At 39.0% G+C, this 15,045-nt stretch overlaps 1 protein-coding gene across 1 annotated transcript in view; it reads right to left on the reverse strand.

Moving 5' to 3' along the window:
- LOC139692782 (hemocytin-like) overlaps positions 1 to 15,045 on the reverse strand; it is a 201,104-nt gene that overhangs the window by 161,513 nt on the left and 24,546 nt on the right. Inside the window, exons 11-15 of the mRNA XM_071591062.1 lie at positions 14,805 to 14,962; positions 14,576 to 14,721; positions 12,813 to 12,975; positions 12,578 to 12,708; positions 4,008 to 4,173 (exon numbers count right to left, since the gene is read on the reverse strand). Coding sequence (XP_071447163.1) covers positions 4,008 to 4,173; positions 12,578 to 12,708; positions 12,813 to 12,975; positions 14,576 to 14,721; positions 14,805 to 14,962 — 764 coding nt within the window. The remainder of the gene's footprint in view (positions 1 to 4,007; positions 4,174 to 12,577; positions 12,709 to 12,812; positions 12,976 to 14,575; positions 14,722 to 14,804; positions 14,963 to 15,045) is intronic.

The raw sequence follows: 15,045 nt of genomic DNA on the forward strand, positions 1-15,045 counted from the left end.
AAACAGTTTACCAATAGAATTGAGTCAGGTTATAATAATATAATATATTTATTGTCCACTGACCAAACACATCATGTAGGAGTAGGAGACGTCAAACACAAACAAAAGTACAATATAAGTACATTTCTACACTCTGAACATGCTTCATAAAAAAAGAGCATATCATTAAAGTATGTAATAAGAACACAATGCATTACAACTGCTTATCATTTAAAAATTCATTCAATGAATAACAACACTTCATCGAGAGAAAGTTATTGAGTTTCAATTTGAAACTACTTAATTTATCACTTGTTTTCAATAGTGAGACTATGTTGCCAGGAGAAGTAAAAATAAGTTCAAAGGTCTCATCATTTTTATTACTAACCATGAGCGACAATTTTCTGGGGATATAGGCAAGTGTGACAGCGCAAAGTATATTTCGCTCATACTAGGCAAATGCATGCATTAATTTCACAAAGGAACCAACAAACATAACCAAAACTGATGTAAGTGTGCAAGATTATATTGCAAAACTTGAGGGTCTGAACAGGAAGGGGGCTAAATCTGGCACCAAGGCATTAGATCAAACTCTAGCATGCTTCTATTTGATGAGTCTACCTATGCCAATATATGAAGGTATGATTCAGAGTCTAGAGAAGGATGAAGAAAATATTAAAATGAGAAATTTGGAAGCAAAACATTCACTGGAAGAGAAATGAGTCAAAAGAGATAAGGAAGAGTTTCAGGGAATGGAAAAGTTTTTGCTCTGAAGAAGAGGTTGGGAATTAATGAAGAGAAGAAGAAGAGGCCTGCTTGGCAAGCGAAGCACATGCTGTCAGGTTTTCTCTCGGCGCTTGCCTAGCCCCACTGCCTACTATCTTCCATAGCATCTTTTTGTTTTCATCTGCGTGATTGACTGGTCAGCGGCATTGGAGGAATCCCTGTTAACCCTGAACAAGTGAGTGAGTGCGATTTACAAAGGTCTAAGACACCCGAGTGATTGAGCGTTAGCTTAGGTCCTTCCTCTTCTGTTTTGTAATTTCTGTGTGAATGACGGGTCATTGGCAAAGGAGATATCTTGTAAATCCCAAAAGTATGAGCGCATGTGACACGCCAAGGTCCCCATCTCCGAACACATCTGAAGGATTGAGTGAATGGGCGAGAATGAGCTTGCATGCCATCAGGTGTGACGTGTTTTCAAATTGAAGTCCATGGAGGTTCTAAACAGTCATCACAGGGTTCTGATAAACATCCATTAATTAAATAGAATCAAAATAACAAAATATTTCTGCCATTGGCAAAGGCAACTCATGATTTACTTGCCACAAACTGTTCATCAGAGATAGTCAATTCAGCTGAGAGGCAAATTTTGGATTACATATATCATAATAAGGGGAATGGATTGGGAAGAGTGGGGGGAAATGACACTATCAGTATTTTCGCAGAAAATTCTATGTTTGTAACCAAAGATGTTAAAGTAAATGCTTTTACATCCATTAAAATTATTATTTCAGTCAATTTGAGTATTTCAGATTATTTCTTTCATTTCATGGCTTGGGTGGGGCGGTGATACACAGGTTTACACAGGAAAGGTGAAATGTGAATTACTGATATCCATTCAAAGGAGTGGCATGGGAATAAATGCTATGCACTAGGTAACAAAATTCACATTAAACTATTTAATTAATTGGGATTTTGTAACTCAATTCCCAGCCAAAATTCACAATCTGGAATCTAAGCTTCAAAAAGGTGATATTTCACTATCATAGGAACATTTAGGAGCCAGGAAATAGGAGAAGGCGAAAAGAGGAGATCAGTGGAAATGAAAGTGTGGTATCATACAATTTCCACCAGAATGATTAAAATCAAATTTATAGGGTGGCACGTGGAGAAGTAAGCCCCTTGAAGAGTGGGTGATGCCTGAAAGGGAGGGAGGGCACAGAGGTAGAGGGGAAACAACTTGAAGATAGATGGATAGATAGATAGATGGAGGTCATGAAACAAGTTGAAGCACCATGATATTGCGATGGATTGCTGAGGACGGAAGGAAAGGTAGAGTGGAGGAGGGACAAGAGTGAATTAAACTGAGGTGTAGGTGATGGCAGACGTCAGGGCAATGAGCTATGACAAAATGAAGGCAGGTTGCAGAAGAATGGAATTCTACCACTAACCAATTCTTGGGTCAATAACACATGGTGTTGATGAGGAATTTTTCATTCCCACCCATCTTCCACTCAATTTAGTAAAATATTAGAAATTAAGGAATCATGACATACCAAAAATCATCAAAAAACTTTTAAAAAATACTAATACATCAAATACTTGTTAAAAATAGCAAAAATGTCACTTAAGCATTTTTTCAAGTGATATCTGCCATTTCATTGAATGATTTATTCATATTTATATTATTAAGATGCATATGCATGTATGAAAGATATGTGTGCCCCAATTTTCAACATACTTCTTAATTTAATACTGATTTTGTAAAATTAATTTATGCAAAAGCACAAAATATAAACTTCAATCAATGCATCACCATTCTGTTAATTTAACAATATGAGGCATAATCAACAAATAAGGGCCATTTTCTAGTATTTAAATATTGCCAGGTCACAGCAAAGTTGTAAAGAAGGAGTGTCATCAATTAAAATTTTCTGAACCCACCGAAGTTATTGTTTTGATTCAGATGTCGTCAGCCTGTCAGTGAGTTAGGATAACATGTGTGTATGAAAATCATTGCTCCCGCTAGTTGCATATTGTATGCTGTGATTTGATTTTTGTGCGCAAAAGGATCATCAGCTGTCCAAATTCATTGTGACTTGTGCCTAGGCTATGGACAGCCTACAGTAATGAGTGAAGGAGAGGTTAGACCGCAGCGGTGTTGACTCCTCAGAGATGCCCACACTACTGTATAGATGAAAAGTGGAGTGGCAGGCCCAGTATCTGGACAAATAAAACCATTCAACAAGTGGAACAAGAACTGTAATGTGAAGTGACTTTCTCTGAAAAGATTGACACAATCCACCTTATGCTCTTGAGGCATCAACGAATCAAAGCTTACAAAATAGTTGAGGCCACAGGATGCCTATCGCAAGATGCAGTCAAAACAGTTAGTTTCTAAAAGCAATCTGGCTCCAAAGAATGCAAAGATGGTGAAATCGCCTCACAAGGTGATGGAAATGATTTTTTGGGAGGACCAATGCATCGTCTATATCAGTTACAGGCAAAAAGGACAAGCGATAAATAGAGAGTATTATATGTTGTTATTGCACTGGTTTAGCCAAGCAACCAAGGAAAAACTTCCTCATTTGGCAAAGAAAAAGGATCTCTTCCATCAAGGAAATGTATGGGCGCACATCTGCACTGTTTTATAGTGAAAACAATAAAAGTTTGAACTATCACAACATCCAAAATATTCCCCAGATTTGTCCCCCAGTGACTCTTCATTCCCAAACTTGAAAAATGGCTCTGCGGAAAATAATACAACGCAGATGTGTATCAGAAAGACAAAATTTGCACTTTTCCATCGATTTATTTGTAACGTACAACACGTTTCAGTCCATCGAACCATCTTGAGGTACCAGAAAAGTGCAAATTTTGTTTTCCTCATAATGACAAACTTCCAATACATCTCGTCAGAATCTGTTGAATATAGTATATACAGATGACTATTTTGAGAACCTCCTGAAATCCTAATTTTTGGATAGCTTAAAGAAGTTAGGAGAAATACTGAGAAAAGTGTATGGAGTTCTGGGAGATTTTGTTGAAAAATACAAAAATTACCCATAAAAATGTATTTTTCCATTTTTTCCCAAGAACTTGTTGAATGACTCTCGTACTTCAAAGGTAAAATATTAAATTTGACTGGGATTTTTTTCATGAATATTTTGACAAATAAATCTGTACCACATTTGCCGCTTACAGTGACAGTTTCTCCTATGTATGATCTAGGTAATATAAATTGATTTCATTGCATTATTAGATAGAATAGGTCTGTAGAATAATGTGAAGTGTGAGGTACTTACGGCAAGTGACTTTATCCCTCCAATTTGGCATTTCTTTTACTCCAAGACGACTGCATTCTTGCACAAACACAGATATGGTTGAGCAACCACATTCTGCTGGTTCCAATTTCTGGCACGCACAGTAATCCCACCTGCATGCCCCATAATATGGAGCCACATCCATTAGCTGAATGAAAGAAAAATTATAACAAAAATTATGCCAAACACATAGTAGGGTATGACAGGTAGGACCACATTCTTAAGCACATAATACATAATTACTAGCCTTATTGCATCTCTTATGATTCTTATTCCATACACACATTCAAGCACGAAATCCCACAAAATGAAGAATATAAATTCACATGAATATAGATATGAGGAAACGGGATAGAAACACACATAAAAGACAAACACAAGGATAGGTAGGGAAGGTGGAATGGTACAGATTACCAGCAGAGAAAGGTCACTTTGACTGGGATTTGAATGACTGACCTTTGCCTTACCAGGCCAATGTTCTACCAATTAAACTGTTGAAGAAACCACATTTCCCTGGTCATGGGTGAAACAACTCCCATGCGCCACCTCTTGACCAAACAATCAGGGTAATGTTTCCTTGAAAGTTTAATTATTAGAGCGTTAGCCCAGAAAATGAAAGAGGTCTGTGATTCAAGTCCTGGTCAAGGAGACTTTTTCCCACTCGTAATCTGCATCTTTCCACTTTCCTCACCAACTCTGTACACTGAATTGTCACTACACATCACTTCTGACTTAACCAAATAATATGTAAATATAGTAGTATTTTGGTATGTATACATATGTATGAATATGTATATTTGTGTGTGTGTGTGTATGTATATATAAACGCAGATGAAGATTTTTAAACTACAGAGACACAAAGAAAGGACACTCACAATATGTTGTTTTGACGTTTCGATGGCTCGGCCGTCGTCTTCAGATAGATGATGGTTCTGAAGACAACGGCCAAGCCGTCGACACGTCAAAACAACATATTGTGAGTGTCCTTGCTTTGGGTCTTTATGGTTTAAAAATCTACATCTGTGTTTTCATATATTTGTGCATCACCAAAGAGCGTTCCATTTCGAAGATGTATGTATATATATATATATATATATATATATATATATATATATATATATATATATATATATATATATATATATATATATATATACATATATATATATATATACATATATATATATATATATATATATATATATATATATATATATATATATATACATATATATATACATATATATATATATATATACATATATATATATATATATATATATATATATATATATATATATATATATATACATATATATATACATATATATATATACATATATATATATATATATATATATATATATACATACATATATATATATAGTACAATACACAGTAACACATAATATAGAAACACAAAAAAAGAGAACACTCACACGTATTTTCTTGATATTTCGACGGAAACAATCCGTCTTCCTCTGAAGATGTAGAAGTAATGACTGCTGGAATTGTTGAGGTGAGGGGTGCGAGAGAAAGGGAAGGGGGCCAGGGGAAGGGGAGAACGGGAGGCGAAGGAGGGGTGAAAGGAATGGTTGGGGAGAGGAAAGGGAGAGGGAAGGGGTGGAAGTAACAGTTTTAGGCCACTTCCATCAGTGAACGACATTGACGCCCGGATGCTGATAGGCCATACAGATGTAAATGAAAGCCAATTCAAGGGTTTTTAATTCTATAGGGTTATCGGATGTGGGAAGGGACGCTAGGACGGAAACATTGTAACACTGGTTGAAGGGGGTATTATGATGGGAAGCATGTTTAGGGATGGGGAGACCCGCAGACGGGGAGGAGGGATTGCACGAGGCGCGGTGGTTGTTAATCCTAATGTTAAGTGGTGTGGAACATTGGCCTATGTAAAAGGACGGGCAGAGTTTACAGGTAAGAAGATAAACAACATTCTTGGAAGTGCAAGAGGAATAGGGGAAGGGCGGGAGAGAGTTGAATGGTGGGATGGAGTGGGGTGGAGTGGTGAAAATAGGGCAGGTTTTGCATCTTGCTCGATGACATGGAGTGGGTATGGCTCTGGGTGTGTGAGGGGATTTTGAGAGTGGCCTGGTGGATTTGAGGATATCTGCTAGGTTGGCGGGACGTTTGAAGGTGACAGAGGGGCAATTGGGGAGAAGGTTGGAGGAAGTGTTGTCCCCCTCAGCAACAACAAATTCCTTACCTCTGTTCACACCAAACCTACTAATAAGCAGCAATACCTTCATTACAGCAGTTGTCACCCCTCCCATACCAAGCGCTCCCTCCCTTACTCTCTTTCTATCCGCGGTCACCGCATTTGCAACCATCCCGAATCCCTTAACAAATACCTTAACAACCTTCACCACTCCCTCCTCCAACGAGGATACCCTGATTCTCTCCTCCATAAAAAAATACTTAAACATTCCTACACCCCCAAGCCTGCGTCAACCACAGACTCCCAGCCTCTCTCAATCTGTACGACCTACTTCCCAGGCATTCAGTCTCTCAAAGTCATCCTCAAAGACCTATTCCCCATCCTCAAAAATCACAACACTTCCTCCAACCTTCTCCCCAATTGCCCCTCTGTCACCTTCAAACGTCCCGCCAACCTAGCAGATATCCTCAAATCCACCAGGCCACTCTCAAAATCCCCTCACACACCCAGAGCCATACCCACTCCATGTCATCGAGCAAGATGCAAAACCTGCCCTATTTTCACCACTCCACCCCACTCCATCCCACCATTCAACTCTCTCCCGCCCTTCCCCTATTCCTCTTGCACTTCCAAGAATGTTGTTTATCTTCTTACCTGTAAACTCTGCCCGTCCTTTTACATAGGCCAATGTTCCACACCACTTAACATTAGGATTAACAACCACCGCGCCTCGTGCAATCCCTCCTCCCCGTCTGCGGGTCTCCCCATCCCTAAACATGCTTCCCATCATAATACCCCCTTCAACCAGTGTTACAATGTTTCCGTCCTAGCGTCCCTTCCCACATCCGATAACCCTATAGAATTAAAAACCCTTGAATTGGCTTTCATTTACATCTGTATGGCCTATCAGCATCCGGGCGTCAATGTCGTTCACTGATGGAAGTGGCCTAAAACTGTTACTTCCACCCCTTCCCTCTCCCTTTCCTCTCCCCAACCATTCCTTTCACCCCTCCTTCGCCTCCCGTTCTCCCCTTCCCCTGGCCCCCTTCCCTTTCTCTCGCACCCCTCACCTCAACAATTCCAGCAGTCATTACTTCTACATCTTCAGAGGAAGACGGATTGTTTCCGTCGAAATATCAAGAAAATACGTGTGAGTGTTCTCTTTTTTTGTGTTTCTATATTATGTGTTACTGTGTATTGTACTATTCGGCACTTCCGTGTTACGTCTATGAAAGCATATACTATATATATATATATATATATATATATATATATATATATATATATATATATATATATATATATATATATATATATATATATATATATATATATATATATATATACACATATATATATATACATATATATATATATTATATATATATGTATATATATATATGTATATACTACCTTGATCAAAAAGTTCCCGGAATAACCACCGTGTGGCGCTCCCATCGTTCCGATTTGAGTTCTGTTTTTTTTGTTAAATTGGTACATCTGTTTTTGATATTCCCTTTAAATCTTAGTGTCATAACTTGACATTTGCAAAAGTTACGTAGCCAAGAGTACATCTATCTCTGTGTGTGTTGGCGATTTTTTACAATTTCAGAAATGGATTTAAATTTGCAACAACGAACTTGTATTAAATTTTGCGTAAAAAACGGATTTAGTGGCGCACGGACGTTGGAAATGTTGGAAAAGTGTTTCGGCAACGATTCTCTAAAAAAAACGGTCGTTTACCAGTGGCACGAGCGGTTCAGAAGTGGTCGTGAGTCAATCGAAGATGATGAACGCAGTGGCAGACCATCGACATCGAAAGTCGGTGAAAAAATTGATAAAGTAAAAGAAATGTTGGTCAATAACCGCAAATTAACCATCAGAGAAATAGCGGAGGACTTGAACATTGCCTATGGATCCGCCCAAGACATTGTGGTTAATGATTTGGGTTTCCGTCGTGTAGCAGCAAAGTTGGTGCCAAAAGACCTCAATTTCATGCAAAAAAGAGACCGTGTTGACGTCGCAAAAGACATGATTTGCGAGGCTGAATCCGATCCCACATTCATCAAAAGGATCATTACTGGACACGAGACGTGGGTTTATGAGTACGACACGCAATCCAGACATCAGGCAAGTGAATGGCGTTCACCAAATGAGCCGAGACCAAAAAAACCACGTCGTTTTCAGTCAAAAAAGAAGGCAATGCTGACGGTTTTCATGGATTACAACGGTGTAGTGCATCATGAATTTTTGCCAGAAGGCCAGACAGTAAACAAAGAGTATTATTTGGGCGTTATGAGACGTTTGCGTGAAGCAATTCGCCGAAAGAGACCAGAAATGTGGGCAGAAAACTCGTGGATTTTGCACCATGATAATGCACCGTCGCACAGTGCTATCATTATTCGTAATTTTTTGACGAAAAATGCAACAAATACCATCCAACAGCCACCGAATTCACCTGATTTGGCTCCCTGTGACTTCTTTCTGTTCAATCGAGTTAAAAAACCATTACGGGGAACGCGTTTTAGCAGCCGAGAGGAAGTAATGGAAAAATCGCAGGAAGCACTGATGGACATACCGAAAACCGACCGTAACTTTTGCAAATGTCAAGTTATGACACTAAGATTTAAAGGGAATATCAACAACAGATGTACCAATTTAACAAAAAAACAGAACTCAAATCGGAACGATGGGAGCGCCACACGGTGGTTATTCCGGGAACTTTTTGATCAAGGTAGTATATATATATATATATATATATTATAAGGTATATATATAAGGTTGTAGTCCGGGCCCTCCCCGGACTACAACCTTGACGTGGTGGAAGGGCTTGTGCGTTCTGATGACCCCTAGAGCTGTGCTGGCGGGAGTAATAAAAATTGCTCCTGGTAGGGTCACCCATGCCAGATAGGTCGAAGGTTAGGAGCCAGACGAAAGGTAGTCCACGCAGCATCTGTTCCTCAGTGAGGCGGCTGCAATGGCGTCTGACCCCAGTGGGGCGGCCAGTAAGTGATGGTGTCACGTTAAAAACACTATTGAGGAAGGCAACGGGAAACCACCTCAATTATCATTCCCAAGAAAAATATGATGGACAATAGAGATATTTTGAGTCCTGGCAACCACAGGGTTCGGCCCAATCGGCCGTGTGTCGTGCCCGGCAGCGGGGGAGGCAAGGCTTCCGCGGTCGTCATCCCACGAAACCCTTGCAAGGGAAAACCAGCAGCAGCAGGACAGAAGATGCAGGAGAAGAAGACCACATTAGTTAGAATAGGAACGTGGAATGTTAGGACAATGATGAGGACAGGGAAATTGGAGAATGTTAAGCGAGAGATGGAAAGGGGAAATATAGATATTTTAGGTCTATGCGAGGTGAGATGGAAAGATAGCGGGGATTACTGGAGTGATAAGTATAGAATAATATACAGCGGTGGGGACGAGAGTCAACGAGGGGATGCCATAGTATTAAATGAAGAGGTAGGAAGAAGCGTATTCAACATAGAGCAGGTAACGGATAGAATACTACTAGTGGAGATAAAAGCAGAACCGACGAACTTAGTTATTATTCAGGTATACATGCCACCGGGCAACCATAAGGAAGAAGAGGTGGATAGGATATACGATCAGTTAAGAGGACATGATCGCGTGTGTTCCTGCAGGGAAACATTTGATAGTGATGGGGGATTGGAATGCGACGGTAGGCAAAGGAAGAGATGGTGATGAGGTGGGGGACTACGGTTTAGGCACGAGGAATGACCGCGGGGAGAAAGCAGTTGAGTTCTGCAGGAGACAGGGGTTAGTCATCACCAACACTTGGTTTAGACACCACAAAAGACGCAGGTATACATGGAAAATGCCAGGTGACTCAGGAAGATATCAGCTAGATTATATCCTGGTTAGACACAGGTTTAGGAACAGTGTGATAAATTCCCACAGCTTCCCGGGAGCGGATGCGGACTCAGACCACAATTTAGTTGTTATGAAATGTAGCGTACGTTTCAAAAAGATAAGGCAGGGGCGGCGAGTTAGAAAATGGAATGTAGAAGCATTAAATGGGTTGAAAAGGAAGGAATACAAACAGGCGGTAGAGAAAATCATGGAGGATGGTAAAGGGCTTAGTACTATCGAAGAAAAATGGGAAATGATCAAGAAAGGGTTGTCTAAAGCCGCAAAAGACACTATTGGAACCGTTAACGCTATAAGGACTAGGAAACCATGGATCACGGATGAGATGATTACAAAGATGGATGAGCGGCGAAAATGGAAGAATATAAATACAGAATTAGGCAAAATAAAGTACAAAGAATTGAACAATAAATTGAGGCGGGCTACAAATAAAGCAAAGGAAGCATGGTGGAAGACGCAGTGCGAGGATATGGAAAGTCTGCAGAGGAAGGGCGAAATCGGTGCGCTGTACAGTAAAGTTAAATCGTTATCAGGAAGTAAGAAAGGAAGAGCTATGCTAACAGTTAGAGATAAGGCGGGTAAGGTAATAGTTGACGCAGGAAAGATCCAAGAGAGATGGAAGGAGTATATAGAAGAACTGTATAGTAAAGAACTCAGACCAACAAAGTTAGACATTGAAAAAGAAAATGACGTAGAGGAAGACAGCTTAGGTCCAGGCATACTAGACAATGAGATAGAAAGGGCATTAAAGGAGATGAAACTAAATAAGGCCGTTGGGGTAGATAACATTCCCGTGGAACTTTTAAAATGCTTAGGAAAATGTGGGAGGAAGAGGCTATATGAGCTGATCCGTAGCATTTATGAGGAGGGAATCTGGCCGGAAGACTTTGTGAGATCAGTTTTAGTTCCTATTCCGAAAAAGGAAAAGGCCACGTCATGTGAGGACTATAGGACAATTAGTTTGATATCCCACGCAGCTAAAGTTGTTCTCAGGATCATAAACAAAAGGATAGAGAGTAGGGCAAATGATTACTTAGGGGATGATCAGTTTGGGTTTAGGAAGGGGAGAGGTACGCGTGATGCCATTGCAGTATTGAGATTATTAATCGAGAGGAATATAGAGCACAACCAGGAGGTATTTGCCTGTTTCGTAGATTTCGAAAAAGCGTTTGATAGAGTGAATTGGGAAAAACTAATGAGTATATTGCAGAATATAGGAATAGATTGGAGGGAAAGGAGGCTAATCCGCAACCTGTACATGTCTCAGACTGCTCGGGTGCGGGTGGGAAACAGGGAGTCAGGATGGGCAGTGTTAGGAAGGGGTGTAAGGCAGGGTTGCCCATTATCACCGTTGCTGTTCAACCTGTATGCAGAGGAAATGATTAAAGAGGCATGGGAAGAACTCGAGGTAGGAATGAAAGTGGGCGGGGAATTCGTAAAATCAGTTAGGTTTGCTGATGACCAAGCTTTAGTTTGTCAGTCAGCCAAGGGGCTGCAGGCATTGCTGAGTGAATTGGAAATTCAGTGCGACAGGTATGGGATGAGAATCAATATTAATAAAACAAAGGTTATGCGATTTTCTGGAAAGAAAAAGGCCAAGCTTAACATTAAAATAGGAGGGCAAAAACTAGAGCAGGTAGAACAGTTTACGTATCTCGGTAGTGTTTTGGACCAACACGGTCAAAGTAGTAGGGACGTAAGGAGAAGAATTGCGCTAGGCAAAGAGGCTTTTACAAGGAGGAGGGAGTTGATGACGGGGACTTTGAGTAAGGATGTTAAGAAAAGACTCGTAAAAACTTTGATATGGAGCGTAGCTATGTACGGTGCGGAAACGTGGTCATTGAAGCAGGAGGATAGACGTAGATTGGAGGCTTTTGAAATGTGGGTTTGGAGAAGAAAGGAGAAGGCGAAATGGGCAGAGAAGAAAACAAATGAGGAAGTATTTGGTATGGTGGGCGAAGAGAGGGGTTTGTTGGGAGCAATCCTATGGAGGCAGGAAAAGTGGATGAAGGGGGTGTTGACCGGCAGTGGGATGTTGAAGACTGTGATAGAGGGTAGAATGTTGGGCAAAAGAGGAAAGGCAAGGAACAGGATAGGGATGTTGGATGGGATGAAGGGAGGAAGAAAGTACTCAGAGATGAAGAGGGACCTGATATAGAGTAGGATGATGGATTTTGTGTTTTGTTAGGAGTAATAAAATATTTGTTTGGTAGTTGTGTCCATCGAAAAACCTACCTTAACCGGTAGATTTACTTAAAAAAAAAAATATATATATATATATATATATATATATATATACATACATACATATATATATATATATATATATATATATATATATATATATATATATATATATATATATATATATATATATATATATATATATATATATATATATATGTATGTATGCAAAAAATTGCTCTTGCATAGTATAATACATTTTTTTAGAGTATCATTTAAAACTCCATACCTTCCTGCACTCTGCAAACTTTGGATCAATTAATAACTTTTTACAAAAATCATCAGCTTTTGACACCACATCCACATCTTGTATGGATCTTGAACATGCATCCAAATCTGATGGCACGTCACTACAATGATCTGCACAAAGAATTAAAAAAAAACAAATATGATAAACCATAAATGATAACTTCATTCGCAATATTTACTAATTTCCATTTGCGGTAAGTGCACAATAAAATTACCTTCAAGGTCATCCACTTCCCAACTGTTCACAAATTCAAGCAGACTTTCGGGGGTACTGCCATCTTTCTTCAGAAGGTCATTGTCAGAGTGGCCATCAAATAGACCACATAATCCAGCTGTTTTGTTCCACAGGTTTTCATTTACATCCACTTGCACGAAGTCCTAGGGATGACATTGGCATGTTAAAGTGAAAAATGTCTAAGAACAAAATAAACAGGAAGAGCATCATATTTAGACACAGCTAAGTTTCCCCATCCCCATACACCCAACCCACAGCAACAAGCACCACATTGGCCTAACAAAATGCATTCAGCAAAAATCAAATGGAAAGAGATATGTATTTTGTTGTAACATTCAGGGTATTTTTTGAACTACGAATATCAAATAATTTAAAAAATGCTGAAAATCCATTTCCTAAATATTCCAAATATTGTTTACTTATTGAGCTGAAAACTAGGAAATGAAAGACCTTTCATGCTCTAATGTTTTTTATGATATAATATTTGTGCTGCGAATGAGATAGTCTTTCCATTTGGATTCTGCAATTAAATGCCAACAGGAAACTAAGCTTCTCTGCAGAAGTGAATTGAGTGCATAGCTAAGGAAATTCTTACAAAATAGGCTAAACTAGAATGACCTGGTGCTTTCCCAACAAATAATCTGGGTAAAAGTTTCTCGTATTCTCTATCGGGTCAGGTCTTGCATGACCCAAGACTAAACTATCAAAACAAATGTTGAAATGTACATAAATTCCAGAATGTTATTGCATGATTTAAATCCATTACTGATAAACTAGTGTCCAAAATATATCTTGCACAATTAATTCACCAACAGGATCTATTGAAACTCCATCATTAGTGTCTGATTCAAAATGATAAATCCGTGCACTTTAGAACTGTGTTACCCTGGTCACCTATCATAGGCCACTTGTTGTCCGTCTCATCAATGGGCCCTCATTTGCCCAAATTCAAATGCTCCTAACCTCAATGGATGGGTCAAGTTTGGTTCAATGTTGAACGTCCAAAACCCTCCCAAATACAAGATCTGTGTACAAAGTACAGTAACAATTTTTTCCTAACATGTGTGTTTAGTGGTGAAATAGTTGAAATAGACTACTTCATCAAGTAATCTATTTCAAAGTTATATTTTAAAGTCATCCTTTGAAGAAGCTTGCACGCCTGACCTCAAGGACCTTCCACCCACCTACCCGGGAGCCTTTGAGAAAGCCGCTGGCAAAAGGGTGTCAATGCTCAAGGAATATACTTTGAAGAATTTTGAGTTATAGAAGCAATATATGAAATAAATCTATTTTTCTGAAACTTCTACCCTCATACTTTTTACACAAACCATGTGGAGTACTTATAAGGCCACTATAGGTGTGATACAGACTTGAAGAATGCATGCTTATCTCTTGAAGGAAATGATATTTATTCATCATCATGTATGTAATAGTTTTCAATTTAAGGACATGTAATGTTAACCAAATTCATGTAACCTTGTTTTATTGCCCCTTAGCATGGGTTTTCCTGATTAAAAGCCACTAAATTAAATACTAAGTTAATGATTTTATAGCACATATTTAGTGAGTGCATAGAGCTTTCAAAATCCGTACAACATTTTGCTACACAGAAAAAGTGTCCAGACTGGCACACTTCCTTAGCACTAATATCTCTCTCTTGGAATCTCCCAGCAGCCATGCATCGGGGCTGTCTTAATGCATATAGTACTTGATCAATTCAAGTGTGAAGTTGATTTAAATTACCTTGCTGTTCCACCTGATGGTAATGCCACAGGAATGTAACCTTAGCACAACAAAATTCCCAATGCTTTCAACAGTAAACTCTCTGGTTGTGCTTGGTATAGAAATTCGCTGAAATCCATTCAATGCCATCATAGCATCTCCTTTGGCTGAATAATAAAGAAAAACGTCACAATAGTATTTCAAAGGTAATAGTTAAGTTTTTTTAATTCAAGAATCATCGTCAACATACTGTCCAAGGCCAAGACATATTCCTTTTCTTCAATGAAAACTGTGACATTTCTGTAGCATTCTCTGCCTTGGGTGCATCCTTCATTATTAGTTATACCAACACTGAAAGTATTATCAACTGCATCGCGAACCAAAGTGTAAAGGCAGGAACTTGTAAAGCTGAAAAATAGCATTAAAAAAATTGCACATCTCATGAATGAAAATTATTCATTTGACAAAATTGACTTTTGATTTACAGCATT

This window comes from Hetaerina americana, unplaced genomic scaffold (genome assembly GCF_022747635.1).
Source record: "Hetaerina americana unplaced genomic scaffold, ioHetAmer1.1.p SCAF_41, whole genome shotgun sequence".
Taxonomy (NCBI): Eukaryota; Metazoa; Arthropoda; class Insecta; order Odonata; family Calopterygidae; genus Hetaerina; species Hetaerina americana.